The sequence below is a fragment of the Dermacentor variabilis genome, chromosome 3 (assembly GCF_050947875.1).
Source record: "Dermacentor variabilis isolate Ectoservices chromosome 3, ASM5094787v1, whole genome shotgun sequence".
Classification (NCBI taxonomy): domain Eukaryota; kingdom Metazoa; phylum Arthropoda; class Arachnida; order Ixodida; family Ixodidae; genus Dermacentor; species Dermacentor variabilis.
In genome coordinates this window covers 147,884,412-147,899,798 of record NC_134570.1, presented here as the reverse complement: position 1 = coordinate 147,899,798, position 15,387 = coordinate 147,884,412, and the positions used below count along the sequence as shown (strand labels likewise).

Sequence of the window (15,387 nt, the reverse complement as noted above, 5' to 3'; positions counted from 1 at the left end):
CTAGAAAATGAAAAGATCCACTGCGTAGCCAATGCACGCCAAGCGGCGCCAAGGCCGAAGCCGGATGTGCTATGCGCTCTATGCGCTGCAGAAGCCTATGTGCGCGGGGGCGTGAACCGGTGAAGGCGCGAATGCCCTGAAGTCTTCGAAACCTACCATGACCAGTAATCCGCACAGCCGAGCGCTCTTCGTGAAAGCGGATGGCGGGCCCATGTACTTTTCAATGGTGCCCTGCTCTGAGCGAAAGGAGATACGTGAGCTTATAGAAAATGGAGGCGGCGTTCTTTTGCAGCCGGATAAGAATCCTGACGCCGTCCGTTTGGTGCCAACTTGCATTACAACGACGGAAGGCCCCGATGACGCTTTCTCTGCCACTTACATACGTGCTTGCATTTCCAGCAACAAGCTCTTTCCTCTGAAAGAATTCAAAATTCCGAGAGCGTCAGCTGCGGAGACAGACAACGACGGAGATTGCAAGGAGCGTAAACTGCGCTCCGTTCGCTCAAGACGCGAGTACACGCTTGGCGAAGAAATTGCGATGGCGAAGTACATAGCGAAGAAGCCCAGGGTCTGTGTCCGTGGCAACGAGGTATACAAGGAAATGGCTGCGGCCGGTGCGGTGCCTGGTGCTCACTCGTGGCAGTCCCTGAAGCAGCACTACCTGAAGAAAATACTCCCGTGGAAACACCTGTACGAGTCACCTGACGCTAGTAAAGTCCTCGTCAAGAGACACGCCCACGAGGCACAAGAAGCGCGTGACGCCTCGCCGAGCGCCACTTCGGAGTGTGGGTCAGTTATCGTTCAAGACAGCAGCAGCGATGACGAACAGTTGCCCAAGCCGCGGGGGGCTACTGACGGTAGGGTCGAAAACAACTGGGATACCGAAACTGAAGTTGTTGCGGAAACAGAAGGCCAGGGTGCATCGTCTTATTCGCAGGACTGCGACACACCCGCTGTGAGAAAACATTCCAGTAGAAGGCGCAAAATGAAACGCAAGAAGCTTTTACTGTCTAGAGCATTTTTTTCGGGCAGTTGCAAGGAAAGCTCCAGTGAAAGCTCCCCTAGGCACAAAAGTAATATCCCGGCACGTGGGAACAACAGTCACGACGATGGCATTGCAGAGTCTGCCCAAAAGGCTGCCTCGGGAGTCATTGAAGGGCAGCTGTCCCATGCCAGCAAGCTTAGGTCTTTTCGGTTGCCCATAAGAAAGCAAGGAAGTACCAGATCCCACGCAAACCTTAGCACACGTTTGGACGCACAGTCTACATTTGAATCGACTCACAATGACACTGCAACAAAGGACAGATTTCCTCGCGTAGAAGCTTTTAGCGGACAAAGGCCCTTGCGATCGCCCCGAAGCAAACGGCTGAGCACAGCTCGGCAGATTGATCTTGACGGCCAATTGGATGAGCTGCTGAACTCGGAGTCTACTGATGGCATCGTGACAACAAAGGCTTTCCATTCTTCACCCGAGTCTGTCTACAACACAGCAGAAAGCGAGGGTACATCCCATGGCACTGACCGCATAGGGAAAGATGACAAAAATGTACCGTCAGCACAAAAACAGCAAGCAGAGCCAGATTCAACAGCGATGAAAACACGCAGGAAAGCATTGCGAGTGCCTGCATTACGTAGGAGTGATAAAACTTTACCATCTTGCAGTGAGAATGCACGCTTGAGTAGCACTCGTCGAGCTGCAGGTTGTGAAAAGGAACCGAAGTCGATGCCACGCATTGGCAGTGGGACATCGGATTTTGACAGTGCTGATGATGCCCTGCTTGCGAGGGTTGCAAAGCAAGCATCTGCGCTTCGTGGTTCATCTGAGGTCAGCTCTGAAGAGCAAGATGACGTGAGTTTCCTTCTGGCATCGCAGATTCTTGGCCACATTCGGAAAAATTGAGCTTAAAACTACTGCTGTTGTGTTATCTCAGGTCGTTTAGCACCAATAGACGTCAAGAAGCTTGCTCTATCACATAATTGGATGATGTGTAACATGTTTTGTGCCCAGCACAAGGTAAAGGTAAATGTTGTGGACTGTAGTTTACTTATTGGGATACCCTAAAGAAAAATGTTCGCTGTGAGAAAAGACTTGGCAAGCCAGAAAAGATGCAAACAAAAGCCTGGTGGGCCAACAAATTGCTGCACTGGCTCGTCTTGATGTCACCCGCCATGGTTGCTCAGTGGCTATGGTGTTAGGCTGCTGAGCACGAGGTCGCGGGATCGAATCCCGGCCACGGCAGCCGCATTTCGATGGGGGCGAAATGCGAAAACACCCGTGTACTTAGATTTAGGTGCATGTTAAAGAACCCCAAGTGGTCTAAAATTTCCGGAGTCCTCCACTACGGCGTGCCTCATAATCAGAAAATGGTTTTGGCACGTAAAACCCCATATATTATTATTATTATTCGTCTTGATGTCATAGATTTTGATATGGTTAATTTTTTATTAGTGAAGCTCTGGACTAGATTATAAGAGCTAACGATTTTACTTACTAAGTCTTGGGAATGTTTACTGTGCCACATCAGGCCTAATACAAAAAAACACTTTGTGACCCGTGATGCCACAATGGCGAACCAGCACTGGAGTACTGACGTGAAATTCGAGGGTGGAACTTATAATTTGAATTTCTCTTTTAATGATCGACTTATTACAGTGAAACTTATTAAAAAGAGAGTTTTGAAAGGATGACTAATCAGGCTAAACTGATTTAGTGCTTCTCTTAAGTGTCTCACTGTCGCTTCACACATTGTCATTGGCGTTTAAGTTCGTCAGAATAAGTCTCCCTCAGATGTCTCCAGTCGGTTTTGTCCTGCATCGGCATGTTTCTCCATAGGCCCACAACTTTCCTAATTCTATTGTCACCCAATTCTGTGTTGCACTAAATTGCACTTTCCATTCGTTAATATCCATTTCATTACTGTAACTTATTAGTTCGGTTTTACATGGCATATCCAGCTTCACTTGTGCTTGTCTATAACTGTATCTTATGCCTGTGCCCACTTTCTAATCCACACTGCTGTTACCCACCATGGTAGCCCAGTGGCCACAGCATTGCTGTGCTGAGGTTGAGGGTTCAACCTCAGCCGCAGTAGGTGCATTATTATTGGGGCGGAAGGGAAAAATCGACCGAATCCATCTCACGGCGACTTGTGATGGTAATGCACTCAGCGTTGAAGCAATATAGCGACACAGCGTATCGCCACCGTTGAAACGAGTTATGTATGAGGCATGTACTGCAGCAGAACTCCTCTTTCGCACTTTCCCAAGAACACTCGATGCCGTTTAGTAGAGCCACCGCAAAGCCTGCATGACGTGCCGGTGCGTGCAAACACCGAGAAACTCGTGAAATGCGATAACCGGGCTCTGACATGTACCCAGGATTTTTATGGGGGGGGGGGGGGGGGGGCGAGCGTATCTTTGCTAGTAGAAACGTTAATAATTCCCAGCGTTCGCTATAAAGGTGCCAAAAGAGAAATGAAATAAGGTGTATTTCACAAGTACGTCTGTGATATACACATATCCTTTACATAGAAAACCAGGAACCATATCAAATTGGCTCAAGCAGGAAGGAAACGGCCAAGAACAAGTAAACAAACGAAAGCGTAAAATGAAGATTTCTGGTAGTGTTTTCCTAATTAGCTCTAGAAAAATTATCAAGAAATATATATTTGCAGAATAATTGCAGTTCTTTTATATCTCTCGTTTAGTGCTCTACCAAGTTAGGTCCGAAAACAGACTCTTATCGTTATTTGGGAAGTTGCGTAATGAAGCATGGCCACCAGTCCCGTACAACCACGTAGAGGGCTCAACGCTGCAGTTCTAGACGTACTGCGCCCCCGTGGAAGGTTAGGAAAACATCCACATAGGCACAGCAGAAAAGTGGCTATGTCAGGCGGCTTGAATGATAACTGTAGAAGTGTCAATCAAAATACAGGGAACCATTATTCACTTCCAGCAGCATTTTCTCTACTTCCTTTTTAAATAAAAGGATTTTCGTCAATAACTATTTTCACAAACAATTAAATTTGTTAATTATTGCTCTTCCTTCCTGTTTGGCTGTTTCCTCAACTCTCTCCCTTAGTAGATCGCTTAATTTTTCACATCCTTGCAACTCTTTTCTCCCGTTGCCAATTTTGCATGAAACATGCTCTACGATTAAGGAAAAAAGCCAGACGAGGTAACAGGTGACATTGATATTTCTTTTGGGTTGAACGGTTATTGAAGGGTTTGATTGAAATTTTGAATTTGTTTTTGGGATGGCTGTAAAACGCAGATCGTTGAAAAGATATCAGTGGGGCCTTTCCAGCGGCAGCACCTTGAGATTTTGAAACAAGCATCGAAATAATGAGAAAGGCAAAACATTCCACCATCTTTTATCTGAGAGAAAATCAAGCCGCTTCACACCCTTAGTTCAGTGACCTTTTCCTTGACCCGTTCAGTGATCGCTTCGACACCGCAGCCATAATAATATTGTAACAGCAGTCCAGTGTTGACCGCCGAATAGCTGTAAAGTCTCAAGACTGATTTGACGACGCTTTAGGAGTATGGTTGAGGAGTGGTGGCAGGGGGAAGAGGGGGTATGCCGCCTAATTTTGTGGGGGGGGCGCCCCCCCCACCGTGCCCTCTCCCTGGGTTCGTGCCCTGACTGGGCTCCTCTCCTGCACTTCTTTCTAGACACATTGAGCCATCTGGTCGAGAAGTCTGTGCATGGGGCCTCCGAGGCTAAGAGGCATGGTGCGCCGGTGCCTGTGAACACTGAGAGTTGTTCCTTTGCTTGCGCACATTAAGTGGCACATACTCAGTGACCCAAGTTGGCGAGAGGTTCATTCAAAACCGGCACGTACCTTCGTGGCACAGCTCGTAAAACTTTGGTGTGAAAGGCGTTCATCGAAAGCCACCCATACCCAGAGAATTTGTGGCTCAGCCTGGTGATGCATCGGGTTGCTGTCCTTGGGGGAACCCTTGTCACGTGGGTTTGATTCCACTCAGCATCGGAAAAATTTAAGGGATCTATTTTGTTGTGTGCGCTACCGCAATGAGATGGTGCTATGTACGCCGTCATGTGAGATGCAGAATGACACCTCTAGGAGAACGGACCAGACCGTGCGAGCTGAGCCGGCATGCAGCGATGTGTGTGTTGCAAACGTAACCTATCAAACACTTGTCAGTTAACACTTACGTCTAGTCAATCACATCGCATACTTGTCACTTGATCACAGTGTGAAGGCAGTGGAAGGATACTCGAAAATGCCTTAAGAAACACACCACGCAAGTAGAAATCAGAAAACTCTGCCAGCGCAGTGTAGCAAGTACAAAACTTGGCTACGTGTGGTTTTGCCTACATTGTCCACAGCCCAGCATGCAGCTCCGCTTTACCGGTTGGTTGTCAAACTGCCAGAAAAACTTGACTTTCGGTGACCTGAGGACTGGAAACGGTGGCTCACGAGATGGGAGCACTACAGAGTTATCTCTGTACTAAAGAAGCAAGACGCCGAGATGCAGGTGAACACACTCATCTGTGCCATGGGTTGTGAAGCCAAAGACCTCCTAGCCCCGCTCAAGCTCTCTGATGCCGAGAAACTAGACTTCAACACATAATGTGAGCATCTGCGAAACATTTCGTGCTGCAGATGAACATGATATATGAGTGTGCAAAGTTGACAGCTGGAAGCAAGAAGTGCACGAGACAGTCAAGGCGTTCGTCAACAAACTCTCCAGACTAGCCAAAACCTGTGAGTACAGCGACCTGAAAGAGGAACTGATCCACGATAGACTCGTGGTCAGTTTCATGGACACTCAGTCTGGCGCGGATGCTGTCGTTACCAATACAACACAAATCGCGGCGGACGGAGCTGGGGATCACGCGGACGCCGACTGCGATGTCAAGGAGTTTCCGGCAACGTACAGAGAGGTGCTTGGTCACTATAGGAAAGAACGAAGAAAATATCCACAACCCCACGGGCGCCTAGACAGGTCCCAGGCGGTCGACCTGAGACGGTTGCGGACGGGCACTTTCACCAACCCCTACTACCTGCACCGCCTGTGGCCCGCGCTGCACCCGTCGCCGGGCTGCCCGTGGTGTGAGCACGAACTGGCTGATATGGCCCATGTGCTTTGGGAATGCCAACGCCACGTGGAACAAGGACAAAGAGGAAGGGGGAATACAACACCAGAACCTCCTGAAGCGGGGCGCCTCGCTGAGAGATGGCAAACCGCCCTCCTCAGCGAGGCACCCGAAGACCAGGAGTGGGCCGTCCAGCGGGCCAGGGCCGTTGCCGAAGATCTCGAAAGATTTTCCTCGGGCGATGGACCCCTGGCAGCCTAGCCCCGGGCATCAACATCAATAACCGTTGGACAAATAAAGTTTATTCCTATCCTATCCAGTTAAGCGAGAAGCTGGAACTTAACATTGAGCGTACTCTGGAAGCTGCCGTCATTGCTGCTCGCAATATGGAAACAATCAAGGAACAGAAATATGACCTACGATCGCAACTATAGTCACCTGCAGCTGTGGACGCCATGCGACTCGAAGAGCAAAAAAAAGTCAAATCGGAACTCTTGAAAAAACCAGCACGATCAAACCGCACCGACCATCACGTACTATGTGCCCAGCAAACGGCAAAACTTGCAGTGCCTACTGCAAGAAGGGTCACTTTGCTGCCGTATGCTTATCTGCTTTCAAAAAAAGCAAGAAGAGCACAGACCGAGCTGTTTTGAAAGAGGTTTACTTGGGACAATTGACACACCAACACCAAAAATCAGTGTGACAGTCAGAGGGTCACAATCAGGAGGCTTGCCAATGAAGCCCAAAGTGGACACTGGTGCAGATGTAACTATACCTACAAGCCTCTATGATGAACAAATCATGGGCAACCTGAAGCAAGCAAAGAAACAGCTGCCCGGACCTGGCAGGACCAAAATAGCAACGGTTGGACTGTTCAATGCGACCCTGTGCTGGAATGGCCGGTTGTGTTACCACTCGCTTTGATCCGAATTCGGGCTTGTTACTGGCTCTCTGCCCTGTCAGCAAGAAACAAGCGAAAAAATCCGTCATTGCTAAGTCTCATCTCAAGCTGAGGTCAAATCATTAGGTATGTTTTGTTGTAATTATTGTGATCAGCTGTTTTCATGCTGCTGGGACTGTAGACAGGGCATCATCGAACTGTAAGACTGATTTGATTTCTATTTGGTAGATCACGCCTCAGCATTAGGATTGGTGATGCGTTGACATTGCGGAATGCTATAAAAGCCTAATTTTTGACTGCGTCATTAATTTACTACCCTGCTCTGGCATGGTGCATGATGACAGTAGCGAGCAAATGCCAAGTACGTAGATGTTTAGCAGGTGCTGCGGTGCAGATGGACATTTGTAAGGGCATTATCCCATACTACTTGCTAAGGAGACTGCAAGGCAACTGCAGGGAAAGTGTACAGGTAAAGGGAAGCAATGCTGTAGCATGCCTGTAAACACAGCCTTTGGTTACGAGGTCAAAACATTTTTTGCGACAATTCATCAACCAGCGAGCATGTAACAGGATGGTGAGCAGACACTGAGCAGACGATGCAGTGCAGATAGCACATCTCAAGGGTCATTCGGCCTTCATTTTAGCTAAGAATTCACATAGCTTCCATAGTACTGCAGCCAGCTTGTGAGATGGAGTATAGGTACATGTTGTCACATACTGAGTGACCCATGTTGGTCGAACCATGTTACCACAGCAAAGCCGCCTGATGCACTACCTATTCAACCATTGACTACCCAGTGGCCCAGGCAGGTGTGAAAATGATTAGGTACAAACATAGGTATATAGACGGATGGACGAGTTGATGGATATATGGATGGATGGCCCCTGGGAAGTGCGTTATCGAAGTACTCTTAACAATGCTCACACACGAGCAACCACTCAAAAGAACAGCATATATGCTTCAGAGATTTCAAAAGTATGTTGGTCGTTGCACATTACGAAAGTAGATGTACATTTTAACAATAGCATGCACTTGCACTTGGCAAAATGACTATCTATATTCCTTCAGCCTTCATGCACTTCATGCATTTTCTGGGGGGGGGGGGGGGGCTATCTATGTATGTTTGTTTGTGTCTATGTTAGTATCTAGCCATTTTCCCTTCTACTTGGGTCACTGGGTAGTCCATGGTTGAACGTTTAGCACATCGGGCTGCTGTGCTGAGGTAACAGGTTTCGAAACCAACCAGCTTGGGTCACTTTGTATGTGCCAGTGGGTACGTACATGCCTCTCTTCATCGAAGCTCTTTCATGCCCACACGGGTAATTGTAGATGTGGGACTAGGTAGGCACTGCTGCTCGAAGAAGTTCTTTGACGCGAACTTGGAGCACTGGGTATGTTCCACTTGGTCTGCGCTGGTATTCTGTGAACCCCTTTGTTACCAACTGCGGTCACTGGGTCTATGGGCCAGCAGGTGTGTGTGCTGCTCTTCAATGAACATCTTTGGGGCCAACTTTGGTAACTAGGTATGTGCCACTGGGAAAGTTCACCCCTGCAATGACTAAAATATCCCTGAATTTCTCCGATGCCAAGTGGAATCGAACCCTCATCACGAGGGGTCCTCAAGAACAGCAACTCAACACTTTAGCAGGTTGTGCCACAAGTGCACGGGGTATGCGCCGCTTTTCAATGGATGTATTTCATGCCAATGCTTTAGTAAGCTGCGCCATGAATGCATCGAATATTGTGCCGCTCTTCAATGAACCTCCCGTCAACATTGGTCACCGAGTGTGTGCGGTGAGTGAGGGGACGATTTTAAATGTTTAGAGGCACCGGCACGGCGCACCTTTCGTCTTGGAGGCTACGTGCAGACTTCTTAGCAGCACCACTAAGTGGTGCAGCATGTCCAAAAAGAAGCACGACAGGTATCCCAGTTGCCATAATGACGTGTTTCTCAGCATTCGCATGCACCGGCGCGCCATGCATTTCGGATGCCACCTTAGGCTTTGTGGTGGCCGCCCTAGATGCTGCCGAGTGTGTCTAGCAAAGCACGAAAGAGGAGTTCCACTGCAGTACATGCCTCACACATGACTCGTTTCGATGGTGGCAATACATTATGTGGCTATATGATTCAATGCTAATGCTAAATGCATTGCCATCGACAGTCATCATGAGATGGGTTCTGCTGAATTTTTTTCTTTAACCTACACTTCTACCTTTTTAATTTTTCAATGATTGTCTATCACCTTCTAGAATGTTCTGAGCATGCTTTCAGGATTTTTTCATTAGCCTTTAAGTTCAGATCATTAGGTGAACATTGGTGTGGTACAGCAAATTTCTACTTTCAATTTCAAGCATATTGGTAAGTGAGCATTAGTGATTTGGGAATGCCTGTAAAATGCATCCTTACCTCTTTTTTTTTCTGGAGAGTTTTATTTGATAGCCTAGGTGGTGGTCACACACCGATCACTCACCAGCAGCATGTCTGCCCAGTGTAGAACAAAGCCCTCTCCCACTTATACTTTCCTTGCATCAGCCGATTACATCCTATGCCAGCAACTTTCCTAATCTTACTCTAGTACTAAATCCGCTGCTGTTTTCAACTGTGTTTCGTCTCACGTGGCATGCATTGTGGTACCGCTGACAGACTGCTGGTTATGTTCCTCATGCATACTTGTGAACTCTCTCCAATTTTTCAAAAATATTACAAATTTCAGCTCATTCTGTAATTTTACAAATGTTAACTTAAAAAAGAAAAAAAGCTTTGTTTGCAAAAAACTTTTGTTCATTGATCTCCAACCTTACCGTTGAAATTCTGGTCGGGAAACAGTCAGAGGAGTAGTACTTGCTTCAAGTAAGTTGCTACAAGTTTTGAAAGCAAGTGACATCGATAGCACTGAAGTCACTGAAGCACTCGCTGTGATCTAAAGACAATTTTAGCATGCTTCTTTCTGCTATTCTAAATTTGCCGTTGCTTGTGTGCTCAATCTAAAGGTAAATCATCGTTAATAAAATGCAAATGTACCCCCACAAAAGATGTGCTCAGGGCACGACAAAAAAAAGTTGTGTGCTATATTCCCCCTTCCCCCCCCCTCAGTCACGTTCGAGAGATTCCTTACAAATTTAAGGTTTGCAGGTTGGCATGTATGCCTATGCATTGCATGACCTGCCCATCTTCACTTGGTCCTCCTAATTTCAGCAGTGCCAGTTCATGGTGTTTAATCTCTAATCCATGCTGTCGTCTCCCCGCCTTTTGTGTGGTCCTCATCCGTTGCTCGAGTTTTGCTTATTATTTTTCGAGCTTGAAATACCCTTCATGACGGTCTGCCAACCAAGTCAACCAAGAATGTAGGGAAAGCTCTTTTCACAAGTCTTTTGCTCCTGCTCGTCAATTTATAGTCCCAGAAAGTATTTTCATTTCAAATCACGCAGGCATGAAGACAACGACCTCAGTGACTCGGCAATGATGACCACATCACAGTCAAAAACATACACACTATAATTAAAGATTGGCAGGTATGGTGATGGAGGCAGCATGCTGCACAAACACTTGCGTATCGAACAGACATTAGAGCATGTAAAAGCATAGGAGATGTGGCCTTTTCTTTTCAATGCATAACTGTCACATTAATTACAAATGAGGCTTAATCTTAAATTCTAAAAATTCTGCCTTTTTGCAGCTAAAACCACAGTGATTATGAAGCATGCCTCATAGATTAATTTTCACCCCTTGGGGTTCTTTTATAATGTGCACCTCAATCTGTAGGCACACAAGCATTTTTGCGCTTCGCCCTTGCCAAAGTATGGTCGCGGTCATAGTCGTCCGTGACCCCACTGCTAGGACACATATCTGTCCGATAGAGCCAAAGCTGCATAGCACCACAAGGGTAGCGCATGTTCACGAGCACTGTGTGCTTTCATGGTACATCATTTCATGCCCTTTTTGAGCAACTGCGAATACAGTAGATGTCATTTGCCAAAACAAGGAGCGCAGGGGGGTTTGTGGCTTGGCCTAGGTAGTTCACCAGTCATTATTGGCCTCTCAGTTTGTCTTTTGCCCTATATGGTTCACCAGTCATTATTGGCCTCTCAGTTTGTCTAGCATTTGCAGGAGCTTATATCTGTGCTGAAACCCTTTGTGTGGCTTCCATTTTCTGCCTTACCGATTGCTAGATATGGCTTCTGATCTTCAGCCAATCCACTCATGGAACTGCATTAACCTGTGATCTCGTCGAAGCCTTGGCATGCTTCGTACCTTTTCAAGCACTGCACGGATGGCATTCTCAGGGAACTGAAAGACTGCATCAATAAATTTTCTGCTGTATTCCGCATTGGGACAACGATGCATACATCTTCCCTTAGATGTGAGAATGCTGCCCTGAGGTTGCGGTGGAATGAAGAAGGGCGGTGGTCATGGTGATTATCCACGGAAGGTCATGTCTTGGTGATCTGGAAAGCGTGGTTCTAATAATTGCACGAGGCCTTTTTGTCACGAGTAAACAGGTGCCTTTCACCTTTCATTTTAGTGTGCATGCAAATTGACCCAAATGTAATTTTGAGAAGCAGAAATATCAAGCATTCAGCTCTTCCATTCAGACTGCATTATTTATTTTTATTATTTAGTACACTGCAAGAAAGTTTTCCTTTGGGCAGCTCTTTGCCCTCCCACTGACATTCTCTGTTCGGTCTCTCCGCAGGCAACCACAGTTACGCTGTCGAGCAGCAGCAGTCACTCCGACAAGGACTCCACTTTGGATGACGAAGTGGAGAATGTGCAACAGGAGCTCTCCAGGCTCCTCGCCGCTCTCGAGGAAGGGAAGAGCCAACCACCACACACCACATGCCCGCCGCAGTGTACATGCCCTCTCACAAGCTGGTACGCCCAGTCCGCGCGGGCAGCCGTATCGCTGAGCGCCTTTCTGGCCTTCCACGATGCACCACTTCCGGACCAGCCAGGAGGGGTCACCGACCCCGTTGTGGCCATGGCACTGGAATGGATGCTGCGCCACCTTGAACAGGGTGTCAACGAAGGCGACGGCAGTGCTTCGCAGTGAACGTTATTCCAAAGACCTTACTGTATCGCCGCTCCGGTGAAAAGACACAATGCAATGTTCTGAAATTTGTACTGGTGACTTTGATGATAGTGCATTGTGAAATGTACCACGTGAAGTATAATTTAAAAAAAGAAGTGACTTGGCCTCCTAATCTGTGGCCTTCTTTCTTGTGTTGAAGTTGTCTTAATTTTAGTTATTATTTTAACTTTTTATTACTGCATGAACATCTTTCTTGTAAAACAATTTGCTGAGCCCTTCTTCTTGGCCAAAAATGTTAGAATGAAGCTCTGTCTTCCAAAAAACAAAAAAAAATAACGAGGTGATATTGTATGAGCTGTACAAGCCACGTATCATATACCAGGTGCTTTTTTCTTATATGGCACAATAAAAATAAAATTGCATATCTGGGCCCCTGCCTTTTTTTTTTTTCGGAAAGCCTATCTGGATAAGTAGACATTAGCGGAAAGAATAATTTCGCTAATTACCTAAAATGTGCTAAATAACTGAACTGTCCACCTCGGGGAACATCTTGCAATGCGAAACTGAAGTGGGGCAGTCGTCAAGCCATGTCTTGATAACAGAACTCCTGAGACTAGCACCACTTTAAAGATACATGACCTTAACTTAAAATGTGCTAAGAAATACCTTGACATTAAGAGACACTTTTAAACTCGAACACAGTTAGGCACAATTATAGGGACGGTTAAGGGAAATGCTGAAACAGTTTATGCCGACAAAGCACTCTTGGAAAACTATATTGACTAATTTCACTATAATAGGTTGATTATTAGTGGACGAAATGAAGGTCAAAGTTCAATTTTGTTGAAATTTCGTGCTGAAATCGCGGCGCTGGTGCATTAGTGCGACGTCGCAGTATTCTTTCCTATTTGTTCCTCATTGGCTCAGCAAAAGTGCACAGAACTAGCCAGGTGCTATCTTTATCTTCTTTAGAATACAATGTCGTCAATTTTTACCAATGAACAATTAACCATGCTGTAATATTCTGTGATGTAATGGCAAGCTGCTGCGAGAACTTCAAGGTGGCATCAACACCCATTTTTTGTTCTTGCGGCTTTTTCAGGCTTATCAAACCTATTCTTGGGGTAAGAGTGGCATCTTTTTTTTTTTTTTTCTAGAAGGGCTGCTTACTGATACAAGTGAAATCATTTTTCCTGTAAGTGCTCCTTTAAGTTTCCCAAAAGTGTGGCTCTTAGTTTTATAAAGGTCGTTACTTGTGAGCCTTGTATGCAGCGGCCATAGGGGGGTGCCACAGTAGGTTGGGGAACGATACATAAGGGCCTCGAGATGGGAAACAAACATTCTTTGGTTTTCGTACGCTACTTGTCTGCCTCGTGCCTCGGTTTTCGGACCAAACATGGTGTCAGAAGTGGGAAGCCCATGCCCAAAAATGTGTACCAGAACTTGGGTCGGAATGTGAGACCAGAACAAGTTTAAGATGTTAACTGTAACACTAAGGCATTCCTTAGCAGATTTTGGGGACAGATATATTGAAAAGTGGGCTAGTGTTAGCATTTCTGGTAAGCCGGTGTGGCTTCCCCTCTCCTTGGTTACAGTTCTGCAGTTACAAGTGCCTTAAGCGAGCTATTGAAAAGTCAAATTGGCACACTTTAGGTAATTAGGAAAATTATCGTTTAACATTTTCTTGCCACTAATGTCTGCCTAGCATTGCTGTTTATCTGCAAGAGAAGGCAGGAGCCTAGATACAAGTTGCAGCTTCAGCTAGTGCAAGTGCAAGAGTTTGACGTCATCCTTGATTGACATTACCTTGCAAGGGTGAGCCACAAAAATGCCTGAAGAAAATGTTCATTTTTCATCAAAATGTGTAAAGTACACCTAGAATAATGGTACTGAATGAAAAGAAAAATTATTTTGTGGAAACTTTTCCAGCAGTAGGTTTGTTGCCTGTGAGTCACACCAGAGAAAATACTGGAAGTAAGCTTCACCCCAAGTCACCTGTGACTTCGTAAGAAACATATATGCACAAGCAATCCTCATGGGATGTCAAACAGGTTTGACAAAGGTGGGGCCACAAAAATGTTCAAACAATTAGGCCTGTTTATATGTTTATAAAACTTTATATGTTTATGTATGTAATATATATATATGTATACATATGTTATGTTTATATGAACTGTGTTGTAGTATACCAGTGCAGCTGGGAATTTCACATCAATGTTTCTCCTGTGAGTGTGCATTCAAAAGAAAGCGAGTTGCACACCGAACTTGTTCCTTGTCCTCTGTTCCTGCTCTGATCCAACAAGTGACCCTTACTTCTATCATCCATTGTTGGCTGAAGGCGTTTAACCAGAATCTCCAGTTTCAATGCCCAAACTCAGCAAGAAAGAAAGAAACATTGTAATGCAATTCAACCTTTAGCTGAATATGAAATACTACGTCTTCCTTAGCGAGTTGGGGGTGAGAATGGGGCGTATGAACTATATGAATAATTTTGAAGCCATGCTGGAGTGACAACGTTTGATGTCAGCTGGAGGTTGAATCCCCTCCCCAACTTTTGTCATTAGTTACCAGCGCCATCATAATCATCATAAGCGTCATCATTATCATGATCAGCATGTCTCTCAGAATAAATCTTATGAATCACCTACATCATCAGTTTTGTCACATTTTTTAGACTGCACTGCTTTCAAGATCGTCCCACAAAGAAGCTTAGAAACAGGTTAGAAATGGACATATGCAGTACGGAAAAGTGTCGCTACGTCGCCAAAGAAGACATTGTATTCAAAATATTGGTCTGGCTTGTTGCCACTACTTTCTAAAAACAGTTTACACCCTTCGGGGTGGATCTTTGGCCCACAATAATGATTGTTGCCTATTTTTCTTGCTTTGCCTTTGTTTAAAGGGACCATGAAACGATTTTGATGATTTTATACAAACGTACCGAGTCGTTAGAGTAGGTCCTTGTGATCATTAATTAACGCATCTAAGTGCTCCGCATAAAGCGTGTAATTTATTATAAGGTTTTAAAAATGTAGATTGCTGCCGGTCACAGCACATCGCTCGGCCGAATTTTAAGCCGCCCCTGCCCATTTGACGTCATTTGCCCCAATGACGTTAGTAGGGCGAGCTATCAGATCGGCGCCAGGATGTGCGCGTTTGCGGCTGTCACTTTCTGCTGGAGGATTACTACTGCAATAGCGTTTCGCGAGTCCCTTATTCGGCTAAACGCAAGCGCAAGGGGACAGGGCCTGGCTGTTTGACCTTGCCAGTTCATTGGATGAGCAGAAGCGCAAATGTGAATGGTCTGCATGGTGCAGCCACCAGGTGGCACAGAGCTCAACCACACACAATAGCATTAACGTAATGTATTCTTCTTTGCTGCTGGTGTAAA

At 45.9% G+C, this 15,387-nt stretch overlaps 1 protein-coding gene across 1 annotated transcript; it reads left to right on the top strand.

Moving 5' to 3' along the window:
* The first annotated feature begins 101 nt into the window (after window positions 1-101).
* Window positions 102-12,418, top strand: LOC142576382 (uncharacterized). The gene is made up of 2 exons (XM_075686491.1): window positions 102-1,849; window positions 11,661-12,418. The coding sequence occupies exons 1-2, from the start codon at window positions 158-160 to the stop codon at window positions 12,015-12,017; spliced, it is 2,049 nt and encodes a 682-aa protein (XP_075542606.1). The 5' UTR covers window positions 102-157; the 3' UTR covers window positions 12,018-12,418.
* Window positions 12,419-15,387: the final 2,969 nt, after the last annotated feature.

Bases quoted from the DNA above. Each gene is read 5' to 3' on its own strand.
- LOC142576382 (XM_075686491.1), top strand. From the start codon at position 158: ATGACCAGTAATCCGCACAGCCGAGCGCTCTTCGTGAAAGCGGATGGC. The intron at 1,850-11,660 runs GTGAGTTTCCTT...GTCTCTCCGCAG, and splicing joins GCTCTGAAGAGCAAGATGAC to GCAACCACAGTTACGCTGTC.